Raw genomic sequence first — 13717 nt, forward strand, 5'->3', positions numbered from 1 at the left:
ATGTTCCTACAGTGGAAGATGGCACACTGCACCTCATCCCTGTCAAGTTGAACTTGCCAAGTGCTTCTGCCTGGAATCTACTGACTATTCCATAGGCATCTCAATGATGAGGTTGTTTTTAGAACTCTGAGGTCATTTGGTTGGTAAAATCGCTGGTGAGAAAAAATAATCCACTTCAAGGGGGAAAAAGGAAATTAAAAGTATGCACATATATAATGTATACATTTGTGGTGGTGAAAATAGGTCCCTCCCAAAGGAAGGGTTTGTGTGCTGAAAGACCGCTTCCCCCTTAGGATTACCGGTACAAACTACACTCTAGTGTCTGATGACTCCAGGTACACAGTCTGAAAGGAGTACTATAAATTTTAATTTAAAGGACACCACCTTCCCCCCAAAAAAAGTCAGCAAAATATTGTCATGCAGAATGATCTGTTTGAAAGATTCTTAATAAAATGACTGCTTCCCCAAACAGATTCAGAAATAACTTTATTTTTCCATTTGTCAACCCCATGACCGAAAGACGTGCTATTCCCAAATGGACAGGAGGCATGACCGATACACATTCTTCCTGAACTTTCAGCTTGTGAAGTTATCACACTGCAAATCAGAGAAGGATCACAAAAAGCTGCAGCCAACATTCGAAACTGGTGTAACATTCTATCTCAAGATTTTGAAGTAGAGATGTTAAAAGCTATATAAAACTATGTCTGCCACAGAATAGCAACAGTAGAACTGTTGTGTCGTCAACTTAAAGAAAAAAATTTTAAACTTCCCATTTTTCCTACAAAAAAATCATTTATTAGTAAAGAATCAATGTATTTCATCAGGAGACTATGAGAATTGAAGTAGACTCTTCCACTGCAGTTCTAAGTTTTCTTTTTATCATAACTATCTCTAGCTAATGATATGACAGAACTGGCTTCTCAGAAGAGTATTTGTCATCTAAACACAGTGTGGAAAGGAATAAAGTATAGTTATAAGGGAACTAGAAGAGTACAAAAGACATGTTTCACTTTTGAAACTCACTGATGCTCAAGAAATCAGAGACTTTCCACTCATATGGAGGGTGGGTCTCATATGCCTGAGAGCTTTGTGCTTGAGGAAACACTACATAGAGGTAGCTCTGGTTTTGATTTATATTGAATTGCAATTTGCTGTATCCTGTCACAGAAAAAGTTCTTATCTTCTCTGCAAAGTATAAACACTCTGAATTTCCCCTTTACTCATCCTACAGCTTTCCCCATAGAAAAGGGCAAGAGAAAGGTTAATTGTGACACTATATAGAATAGCAGCTAATTCAGCAATTCACAACCAATTATGGATTGACAGGACTAGGTAGGAAAGGAAACCTGCAGAGTGTGGCGGTCTGGTGTGTTCACAGCACGCAGGAGAAGGTGGGGGCTGAGTGACTAGGCTGCACAAATGGAGAATTTCTTTTATGTGTTTCATAGCACATTCTGCCACAACAAAACAACCAAATCTGGAATGGATTTGATTTCAAAGAAGTCTCTGCCCTTCCCCTACTCCCACCTACACTTCATGCAAGAAAAAAAGCTATTATCTATTTAATACAGGGCTTAGCAACAGTTGGGTAGGAATAGCTACACAGCATATTCAATAACAAAACACTATTTGAAAAGATTTATGTAACTTTAAGTCTGAAAATGAGTCTTTAACCCCTACATTTTTATCATTTTGTAGTTCCGTACCCACATGAATATGATCATTTTGAAAGAGTTCAAGCATGAACACTGAATCCCAGGGCAGTTTTTATTGTTCTCTTGTGGAGCTTAGGTGCCAGGGACTGAACTGGGGTCTCATGCATACAAAGCATGCACTCTACCACGGAGCTACATCCCTGCCCCCTAAGGGCACTGCTAAGCAAAATGCAAGAGTTGTTAACTCGCCAGTGTTCTGTGCTGACCCTCTTTAAGAATCAATAGTCTGAATGTTAAGTTGAAAAAGAATAAAGAATTAAAAAATCCTATATTCATATCAAATGAACAATTTGATATGAATAAACTAAATTGCCACAAACAATTTAGTTCAAGATAACATATAGAGGAAAAAAGTGTCCATTCCCTGGTGTGTCAGTTTTTTAAAAGCCAATAGAGTGAAAAAACATTTCACCTTTCTCCTTTAAAAATAAAATATTAATTACACTTGGTAACATTATACTGTTATCTTGTTCATAACACAATTTTCATCATCTTGAATATTATTTTATAAAGATATGTATTCTGAAAGATTTTCAAAACATTTTTCAACCCAGCACTTGAGAATAAAGCATTAAGAGTTCTGTATACAGTAACACATTAATGTGGTAAGTGTATGAATTTACAATCATATATAATATATATATATTTATTTACATAAAAACAAACTTAGCCAGAAGTTAAGGCTACCTACAGAGTTGTCCAAGTAAATTGTTTGCCAAAATAATTATAAAAATTAAAGTCATACGTGCATTTTAAATTTTTAAACCACTGAAATCATTAAAATAAGCATCCAGAGTTTTCAAATTAACACCAAGAAAGTGCTACAGATATTTACATTTTCATAATGTGAGTCAGTGCTCCCACAAAGTTACATTTAAGTTTCTCACCAACCTCTAATGAAATATAACTAAAAACGGAAATATATACAAGTTGGTACCTAGTACTCTTTCAAAAGAGAATAGGTGGCAAATGGCAGCAGCAAGAATCACTTACAAATGTGCTGTCTGGCACACCGCAGGACAGTTTATGATACTGTTTGACCTGACACATGCTTGGAATTCTAAGCCTCAAAAGGGGCTAAGAGTCAATAGCTCATTAATAAGTACACCTAGGAGCAATCACATGATAACAGGCTTTTCCCATTCAAATCAAATTAAATAATTTAAACATGAAACAAAATAAAACCAAAATATAGAGTACTTTATTTCAAAACAAAAAGTCATTTCTGACACTTGCCTAAATATTTAAATTCCTTAAAAAATATTCTGAACAAATGTCTCCTTTGAGATTATTTCATAAAATTCATTTATAAATATAACTCAGAGTCTATAGGCCTCTGATAGTTTTTAGCAACCAAAATCTGCTACGTTAGGATAAGTCATTTAACCAGCTCATGTAGTCTTTTAGGAAATATGCTGGGAAAGCTAGCTATATTTTATTACTTTTTATTTGGCGAGTCTTACATTTCCTATTTGGATATCTAAGGGCTACTTTAATCTTTCATCTTCCCAACGTTGTACAACATGTATTTTAGGATGACAACTTCTATCAAATGATAATAGCAAGATTTTAAAAGGGATAATGCCAAGTACTAAGGCTGTTTTATTCCTGTTAAATAGAAAAAAAAAATCCTACTTTAGACACAATTGAAATTTAGTGTTTTAGGTACTATGTTAATAAAACTAGCACCCTTAATTACAGTTCATGTCTACAGAGGTTATTTTAGACAAATTGATGAAATTTTTCTCTTTTCAAATACTTTGTTGATACTTAAAGATAAAATATTTTTCATCGTATTTTGAGCAACTCAGATCTTAACAAGAGTTGATTCACCAAGAAAATTATTCCAACTCTCCACAGTAGAGTCGGGTAAAAAGATATTTACTAAGAACAATGTGACAGTTTTTTCTTTAAATAACTTTTAACATTATATCTCCAAGAGTTTTTCAGGTAACAATCTCTATAAGAATACAGCTTTTAAGATTAATATACAAAAATCACTTTAAGAAATTATAAGATGCTTCTTTGCCAATATGGCCCAGCATCTATCTTAGCCTTCATCTTTACTAAACAAAAAAACAAAACCATCTAGACAGTGAGACAAGTGATTGTCTTTTCATGAGCTCACTGATATACACCATGACAGAAGATTAAAAATGGCAGAATGACATATTGAAAAGGCCAAAGCCAGTCACAGGATCCTTCCAATTGTTAAGATCCAGTGGAATGCAAACTAGGAATAGGATAGAATTTGGAAATCCGGCTCTGTGTTGATGGGTTAAGGCATTCAGACTCTCCGGTCATTTTAAAGAACACTTCCTGTTCCTGTAGTTTCCTGGCAAATTCTTCCTCCAAATTCTTAAAGGGAAATAAAAATGAAATGATGTGTGAGCATTACAATTAAGAATTTAACCATCAAAATAAAATTCTCTGCTGTGTTTAAGGATAATTACCCTGGTGATGACAAAAGCAAGGAGGGAGAAAGGGAACTAGAGACCACAGGAGCCAATAGGACACTACTGAACAGTTTTATATAAGCAGTAGGATAACAGCAAGGGGAAAGAAGTGACATGAAAAAGTCAAACACTATTTATCATCTGATTATGAGTGGGTATGATGGAAGTGAAAACACTTCATATTTTTAGCTTAGATATCAATCAAGAGAACAGATGTGCGTGGGACTGGAGAGAGGGTTAAAAAGAAAAACTGAGGTCCATGCTCCCAGAGGGCTAGAGAATGGGAAAGCTATCATGGGAGGGGGTGGGTTATGGGGATTGGGTGGTGGGAATTGTGTGGAGTTGTACCCCTCCTACCTTATGTTTTTGTTCATTAATTCTTTCTTAAATAAAAAATTTAAAAAAAAAAAAAGAAAAACTGAGATGAGGGAAAACGATGCTGATTTTAGTTTTATCACTGAGTTCACATCCCGCAGTCAACATTCAACAGGTGCTAAGTGATCATTTACAATGTGCCAGGAACTCTTGTAGAAGTAGGGTACATTAAGCTAATGAACAAAGTAATAGTGTCCCTGCTTTCAAGGGTAGATGTTATGAATAAGAACAAAGAAAGATGAAGTAGAATAAAATATATTTGAGTATTTTATATATTTATAATATGATATGGAAAGAATATCTTGAGTGTTTATGGTTGGTTTGTCTAACTGCCACCAGCATTATCGCTGGGGTTTAGTATTGGAAGTACAAATCCACAGTTCCTGGCAATTTTTTTTTCCCCATTCTATTTTATTTGATAGGACAATCCCTAGTCCTATATGTAGGGGGATCTTCATGACTGGTGAAGCAGGCCTACGGATGCCTATCTCTCTCCCTCTCTCTGTCTCCTTCTCCCTTTCCCTCCCTCCCCTCAGTTTCTCTCTGTCCTAAGAAAATAGAAAAAGAGAACGGGAAAGAAAAGGAAAAAAAGAAAAGGTCACTGGGAGCAATGGGTTCATAGACAGCAAAAACAAAGAAAAGGTTATGAATGGCTATGGGGTGCTCTGGTCACTCTCTCTCTACCTCTTGCACACACACACACACACACACACACACACACTTTTCTTCTAATTATTTAAAAATTTTAAATTTACCTTTTTCCTAGGTCTCAATTTCTCTCTCCAATCCTTTAATTCTTGGCTGTGCTCCTCATCTAATTCCTTTAGTTTCTGAGTCTCATGCTCAACCAATAGATGGCACTTTTCATTCTGAAAATAAAGTTTGGATTAAAAAATGTCAGATCAACTAAGCAATTGTTCACAAATTATCCTCCAAAATAATATATCATAAAATAATAAAGTCATCAAAGTTATTACTGAGTTTCAAATCTTACAGAAGGGCCAAAAACGTTGTGAAATGAAAAGAATTCAGCTTCATTTTTTTTCAGGTTCAGAAGCTAGATCTGTCATCATGCAAAATACATTAGGAAATTGATCCTGTTTTTCCTTTCTCAGGTTTACTCACAAAACCGGCACTTAGGAGAGCATCTTTCAGTGCAGTTCACACTGGCAGCAAATGTGGAATTCAGAGTTATTCTGCTTTAGCAAAATAAGCAAATATATATATGTGTGTGTGTATACATGTATGTAGAATACTCACGACATCTATACTACTCTGAAATTTTAAGTGTTTAGGTTATTTTTTTTAGGTTATATTTTAGATGGACTACGTATTCCAGGTAAGCTTAGTCATATGTCTAGAGACATATTTGAGTTTCTTACAAGAAATTCTCCTAAATTTACTTTCCAATCTTTTTGAAAACCTTGAAGAGTTAATTATTTATTCCTAAAAGAAAATAATTTTGATGTTTAGAATCTGATAACAGAACTGCCTACACTGCCTTGAAACCTCCACTCTCCCCCCCCCTTTTTTTGCAAAATATACTAAAATTACTCAATGCTGCTTTCAAAAGACTCTTTCTTAGATCATCGTTTAGTTCCATCTTTATACTTAGCATGATTATATAAAATCTAAACAAGTTCCAATGATGACACACTGTTTTTTATTTGAATTAATATATGAAACAAAATATTTAAATCTCAGTGTTCTTATAAGTACAGTGCAGTTCACTCTGGTTAGCTATTTTCTCAAAACCAGCATCTGTACTGCCCACCTGTCACCAGCTTGTCTTCTCAACTTTATGACTAACCTGCAACTGATGCAGCTCTCGGACATTGGCTTCACACTGCAGTTGAAGATCCCGCATTTGATTTTCATGTTTTTGATGCTGAGCCATTCTCTCATTTTTCTGCCTCTTTTCTTCTTGAGCAGCAAACTATTTAAAAAAAAAGGGGGGGGGGTGATGAATATGGCTAAACAAGCAATGTAATTTCTGCATTTTTCAAAGGTATAATTAAGGAATTAAACAAGACTTAAAATCCACAAACTACAGCTGCAAGTAGTAACATGCTGTAACTTAAAGTTAGAGTTTAGACCATGGCTTTGTAATAACACGCTGTGACTTAAAGTTAAGAGTTTAGACTTTGCTTGGGAAAAGGGGGAGTTCTGATTAAAACTCCTATATTCTTAGTCACCTCAATTAATTTGTATGAAGGACATGTGACTATAGAATATAGTGAGAATCACAGGCAGAAGTTGAAAAGCAAGATCAGAAGAGAAAACACTAAGCAGAACGTGGACTGGAGCTGGTGTGCTGCACCAAAGTAAGACTCTGGGGTGGGGGGTGGGGGGTGGGGGGAGTTCAGGTCCTGGAACAGGATGGCAGAGGACCTAGTGGGGGTTGTATTGTTGTGTGGAAAACTGAGAAATGTTATGATATACAAACTATTGTATTTACTATCAACTGTAAAACATTAATTCCCCAATAAAGAAAAAAAAAAAGAATATAATGAGAACATAAACTATGACTTAAAAAAAAAAGTTCTTCAAGTCATCTCATTCTCAGGGCTGGAGTTAGAGCTGGTGAGGCATAAAATGGCAGTCTAAGGCACAAGATAGAATATTTCATCTTCTGTGTCTACCACCCTGGAAAAAAAAATAAGCTATATACCCTATACAGAGCCAGACCTTAGAGTCAAAGTGAGCAGCAGACAAGCATACAATGGCACTTTATATTTAAACACAATTATGTGACACAATAAAAGAAAAGATTTATTTTATTATATGAGACAGAGAGAAACATAATGACAAATAGAGTTTCACAAGATATGGCAAGAGAGAGAGAAAAAAAAAAAAACTAGAGCATCACTCTGGTGCGTGTGGTTCTGGGGTTGAACCAGGAATCTCAGACATCTAAGTCCAATGCTCTACCAGTCAAGTTATCTCCCTAGCTGCTTATGTGGCACCTTCAAAGGCCATTTAAAACTCTTTGAACCTTACAGAAGAGAGAGTTTATTTACCTGTTTGATTTTGTCACGGTCCTGGTCAGGTGAGGCAGTTGAGTTTATTCTCAAACTTTTCTTAAACATGGCCATTCGAGTCTTGGCTTCACTGCGTTGAATCTTAGGCAGTCTTGCTCTTTCTTGGGTCTGCCTGTTTTTCAATTCCTCAATAAGTCGCTGGTTGTAACGCTGCATTTGCTCTGTTTCCTAAGAACATTTTTTAAATAATCCAGTGATGTAGATGTAATTTATACTCAATATCCAGGAGAGTTTGAGTAAGCTCAAACATGTTATTGTTTCCCAAATTACTCTTGACCTTACTGAATACCAACCAGAAAAGTACTAATCAGAAAAATAAAAGAAAAATTAAGCTATTAGTAGAGCAGTCTTATATTTAAACTCTCCTTTACTTGGCTCAGGGAATCCACGTTTTTAAGATATATAAATCATAAGTGGGGCCAAAATAGCTACATTTAAGAGATAAGATGAACACTGTGATATATGCAAAGTATTTAAGCATAAAAAAATCACATTCCTGAGAATTTATAGAAGTTTACAATCACAATCAAGTTATAATAGCTACTCCAAACTTCATCAAAGAAATTTCAGGATAAAACATACCAAATCTAAATTGGGAGGAAAGTAGGACAAGTAGAGGAGGTGGTCTCATTATAGGTGAGTTATGACCAGGTACTTAGTGGTGGGCACGGTATGATACGTACAAAGACTATCGTAAATTAATATTATTCAATTTGAAAAAGTAAATAAAATTCACTTTCTAAGAAATGTGTTGAAAAAAATGAATACATCAGGGGAGCCGAGCAGTGGCACACCCTGTTGAGTATACATATTACCATGCACAGGGACCAAGGTTCATGCCCCCACTCTCCACATGTAAGGGGGACACTTCATGAGCTGTGAAGCAGTATTGCAGGTGTCTATCTTTCTCTCTCCCTCCCTATCTACCTCACCCCTCTCAATTTCTCTCTATCCTATTAAAAAAAAAAAAAAAGGACTAAAGGATCCACTGGGAAAGGTGAATTCATAGTGCCAACACTGAGCCTCAGCAAAAACCCTGGGGGGGGGGGGGGGAACAGGTCTGCAAACTTTAAAATGAACCACAAAAGTGAATGAATTTCCTTTCCATTAACCTTCTCATGGCGCTTAAGTAGCTGATGTCTTTGCATGAAATACTGATCTTTTAGTTGTTGTTTGAGCAGCTGGTGTTTTTCTTGTAAGTGTCGTTCTTCAAGTTCCCAAATTGCAGCTTCTCGAGCTAAAAGAAAGCAATTTACAAGATGTCACTTTGCTCTTTTTACCAACGTACTTTGGGGCTTTCATAATCAGTATTCCATACACACTAACTTATTTATGCACTGATATTCTGGGCTATACATGAACTATTACTACTGTAAAGATAATATCTATTACCATTTTCTATCATGTCTTAATATCCTGCAAATAACTTCCCAACCACAAAACCAAAATTCTTATTAATTTATTTATCTTAGTGAGAAAGAAAAAAAAATTCTAAGCTATAGAAAACAGTGCATAAAATTCCATTTTATTGTGCACTAATCAAATAACACAATTATATGACACAATGAGTATACAAACGCATTTAGGTCCCTTCTAACATATTGAATACCAGATGTTTTTGAGGACTGTTTATTATATATTTATAAAGGACTGAAGAATATCTTTTAGTATTTCTTGATTTTATAACGTTTGTTCCTTGTATTTACCTCAACTTCCTCTCTCCTTCCCTTTCACTCTAGCTAGGGAAAATATTCAAATAATCTCCCAGGTGTACCCCCGCAGTGCTTTTTTGAAACACTTTATAGACATGATATTGTCTACCTCTCATGAGCTGCTGTTTGTTATTCAGGCACTCTCTTTCAATATTGGCAAGTTCTGCTTTCTGCTGCTGGATGATCTTTTTCAGAGAGCCATCTAATTCTTGTTGTTGCTTCTGAACAAATTCTTGTTCCTATCAGACAGTTAACCATCAGTTAGTAACATCCATTTGTGTACATGTATCTGTGGTTAACAAAAATACTAAGATACATAATCTATATCTAAGATAAATATATTAGACATCTCTAATTTCAGGTGAAAAAATGCTAGAACACGTAATTCTAAACTCAGCATTAAAAATAAACTCAAAAGAAGTATCTAGCCAACTCATAACTAAAGGTCCTATTATACTGGTATTTTTTGGAAAATAACAAATTTATAAATTCTAAAAGAGATGATTCGTTTCATTGTAGTACATACAAAACTACAATAAATAGAAATTATTTTTAGGAAGAAGTGTAGTAAAGAGCAAAGAAGTGAAAGCAACTTAAAGTGTCAAACATATTTAAGCAAGAATACTAGAGAACAGAGCATGACTATCACATGTAGGCTAGGGAATGAAACTGTGGCCAGTGCTAACAAAGAATGTACTCCAGGGTCACAAAACAGCTCACCAGGTAGGGCATATGCTGCTGTGTGTTCAGCAAAGCCCAACACCGCAAGGGAGGTGCTATGGCTCAGGGATCTATCTGAATGAAAAGGCAGCTGGCAGTGGTGATGTCTTGACAATAAGTATATTTTTTAACTTAAAAAAAAAGAGCATTCTACTGTCTAGTCACCTACTTGCCTACTAGATATCAGAATTTTCAACTCCCTATGTTTATAAGAAAGCAAGTGTTGTGGCCCAGGAGGTGGCACAGTGGATAAAGCGCTAGATTCTCAACCATGAGGTCCCAAGTTCAATTCCCAATAGCACATGTACCAGAGTGATGTCCGGTTCTTTCTCTCTCTGCCTTTCACATGAATAAATAAACTCTTGGGAAAAAAAAAAAAGAAAGAAAGAAAGAAAGAAAGAAAGAAAGAAAGAAAGAAAGAAAGAAAGAAAGAAAGAGTTAGGAAGAAATAAAGCTACCCTAACCAAAATAGTTCTTGTATCTACTCTATGCTAAAAATGAACAATAAGTTTGAGGACTTAATAAGACAAACTAGATAGCCAGAGAAATGTGAGCAAACGACAGAAAACAAAGTTCCATTTTATAACTCTATAAGCAAATCCTTATGATCAGTGAAGTCTATGAGTACGTCTTGGGTTCACTCATTCAACAATTATATATTTATGTTTGAATTTCTATCCCTCTCATAGTTATTGTTTGTGATTAGCTCAAAAGATACTCTAATCCATTTGAGTACAGACTTTAAAAGCTGGGGTTGAAGCAGCACTCTGCCTATAATTCCTCCTCCTGCATGCCCAAGAGAAGAGTTAAGAATTCCCAAGACCCATTTTGGAATTCTGCTTTAGGCCTACCGCTGGTCTCCCTGAAGGCCCTGTTAACCTCAGCTGGAAGTGACAAATGCATCTATCTCTTCTACATCATGACTTTTATTTCAGCATATATTAGCAGAGAGATTCATTTCTCCATAAATATAATTGCTTGCAATGTGGAACTATACCCTATAATCTTACAATCTTGTAAACCACTATTAATCACAAATTTAGAAAATGGCAAAATAAATAAATAATACAACTGCTAACTTGACTTCAGCCACTTTTAATTTTATCACAGCAAAGTACAATATTCAAATAAATCTAGAAAAGAAAACTTGTTGAGTTCTAAAGAGATGAAAAATTACATGCTAGTGATATAGTTGTAAGAAAGTTGTTTTAGTTTTTCTTCCTACAGTAACTATTGTGTATAATAAAATTAAGTTGTTAGGCTGAGTGGTGGTGCACCTGGTTGAATATACCCGTTACCATGCAGAAGGACCCAGGTTTAGGCTCACAGTCCCCACCTAGAGGGGAAGCCTCACAAGCAGTGAAGCAGTGCTACAGGTGTCTCCCACTATCCTCTCATCAACTTCTGTCTCTATTAAATAAAAACATAGTTATATTTCTAACCACTACAATATTTTTCTATATTAAACTGTTTGATAAATACATAATCTGCAGACATAGCAAAAAAATTTCCCTGGTTTAACAATTTTTTTACCATTGGTTTACTAAAGGATTCTTAAAAAACCATGTATGTGGACTGAAATAAGGGTTCATGTTCATTAGCATAAACACAAATGTTAGAGCCGGGGAGGTGGCTCAGTGTTGGCATGCAGGGTATACACATCCATGAGGCTTGGAATTTGATACCCAGCACCACATATGCCACAGCAGCATTCTGGTCTCTCGCCTGTTTCTTCCTCTCTTTCCCTTATTAAATATATAAATTAAATTATTTGAAATAAATAAATATTGGGCTGTGTGGTGGTGCACCCAGTAGAGTGTACATGCTACTGTGTACAGGATACTGGTTCAAGATCCTGGTCCCCATCCACAGGGAAAAAATTTCACAAGTAGTGAGGCAAGTCTACAGGTGTCTCTCTCTTTCTCCCCCCCCCATCCATCTCCCCTTTTCCTCTCAATTTCTATTTCTATCCCAATAAATAGATAAAATATTTTAAAATATTAAAAATTACACTAAAGAAGAAATATTACATTAAGTCAAAGTAATCAAGAGTATATTATGAGATGGGGCAAATAATTATTTTTGTGAAAATTTTAAGTCAGCAAATGAAGACACACAGTTAATGTGATTTCTTGTCAATATAATTTTTTGGTTAAATTACCACATTTTGTCTTGACAAAGCCAAAAGTATTCAGTTCAAAGAAAATCATTATTACACACTTAGTATATACTAGGCACTGTTATGGGGTTATGAATATTCTTAATAAAAGACAATGTTCCCTTTAAGGTACTTCCACTCCACTGGTGCCAATTTTGATTTTGTCTATCATACCACATAAAGATATTTCCTTGAGCATCACACATTTAACAATTCAAACCATAGCTGGGAGCAAAATAACACACAATAAATAACTGGAAGAACCACAAAAATATGCCCTGACTCAGCTAAAACACAAGGGGAATAAGAGTTAAAATTATTATACAGAAACAGGCAAAACTAACACTAACTGCCCCAGAAGGTAAAACAAGGATCAAGGCAGGCTGTGTGTGAAAGTGCATCCTAACAGTAAGAGACAACAGGGCATTATGGAGACTCAGACTTGAACAATTCAGCAGTCTGAATGACTACATAGCCAAAGATACTGCACAGTTTCTTTATATAGTAAAATTAAAAATGACCTGGAAAGTCACTTATGCACTAATAAATGTCATTACCTCAAAAGAAATGAAATTTTGATAGAATTTTCTTCTTTTTTTTAAAATTTTTTTTCATTATTATCTTTTTTATTGGACAGCCAGAAATCGAGAGGGTAGGGGAGATAGAGAGGGAGAGAGAAAGAGAGACACCTGCAGCCCTGCTTCACCACTTGCAAAGCTTTCCCTCTGCAGGTGGGGACCGGGAGCTCGAACCCGGGTCCTTGGGCATTGTAACATGTGCACTCACCAGGTGCGCCACCACCCGGTCCCTGAATTTTCACTAAATATCCTAACTTCAGATATATGTATGTATCACACACTGATAACTGAATGTGGGATTAGAAGTTACTGTTAAAATTTTTAAGTAATATTACATTGGGTAAAGATTACACAAATTGAATTCACATTTTTAAAAATTAACAGGTTTCATCACTGGGAGTAACAAGTATCTATTTCTTTATTTTGCCACCAGAGTTATGACAAGGGCTCAATGCTGGTGGGACAACTCCTCTACTCCCAGCGTTAGTTTTTATTATTTTATTTTTATGATAGAGAGAAACAGAAGAAGCGAGAAGGAGAGTGAGTGAGAGACCAAGTGACACCTGGAGCACTGCTCCACTAAATGTGAAGCTTCCCCCTCAGGTGGCGACTGGGGACTTAGGTCTCTGCACTTGGTAATCTGTGCCCTCTACCGGGTGCACTACCACTCTGTCCCATAACAAATTTAAATAAACATGTAAATCATAAAATGAATGTACTTTATGTGCATAAGCTTAACTATTAATAAGGGGTTTATTTCACTAATCCAATAGTTATGAACACTGAAAATACAACTTTGGGCTCAAGGAAACTATAAAAAAAGGATTATAATGTACTGGATTGTTTGTACAAAATTTCATATTTTAACTCAAAAGAAAAGCAAAAATGGCATGATCAGAAAAGTGATTATAATTCATAATATTCTCCTTATTCGAAACTGTTTTCCTTTCTCTTTTAGA

At 35.5% G+C, this 13717-nt stretch overlaps 1 protein-coding gene across 2 annotated transcripts in view; it reads right to left on the bottom strand.

Annotated features, from left to right (window-relative positions):
• Window positions 1-469: 469 nt before the first annotated feature.
• The window catches only part of SLK (STE20 like kinase), a 50225-nt gene continuing 36977 nt past the window's right edge, over window positions 470-13717 (bottom strand). For both annotated transcript variants that reach the window (XM_007530481.3, XM_007530476.3), the window contains 6 exons: window positions 9412-9541; window positions 8703-8827; window positions 7570-7758; window positions 6360-6485; window positions 5305-5418; window positions 470-4076 (listed from right to left, as the gene is read on the bottom strand). In XM_007530481.3, coding sequence (XP_007530543.1) covers window positions 3930-4076; window positions 5305-5418; window positions 6360-6485; window positions 7570-7758; window positions 8703-8827; window positions 9412-9541 — 831 coding nt within the window. In that variant the 3' untranslated portion in view covers window positions 470-3929. The remainder of the gene's footprint in view (window positions 4077-5304; window positions 5419-6359; window positions 6486-7569; window positions 7759-8702; window positions 8828-9411; window positions 9542-13717) is intronic.

Source organism: Erinaceus europaeus, chromosome 14 (genome assembly GCF_950295315.1).
Source record: "Erinaceus europaeus chromosome 14, mEriEur2.1, whole genome shotgun sequence".
In the NCBI taxonomy this organism is placed as follows: Eukaryota; Metazoa; Chordata; class Mammalia; order Eulipotyphla; family Erinaceidae; genus Erinaceus; species Erinaceus europaeus.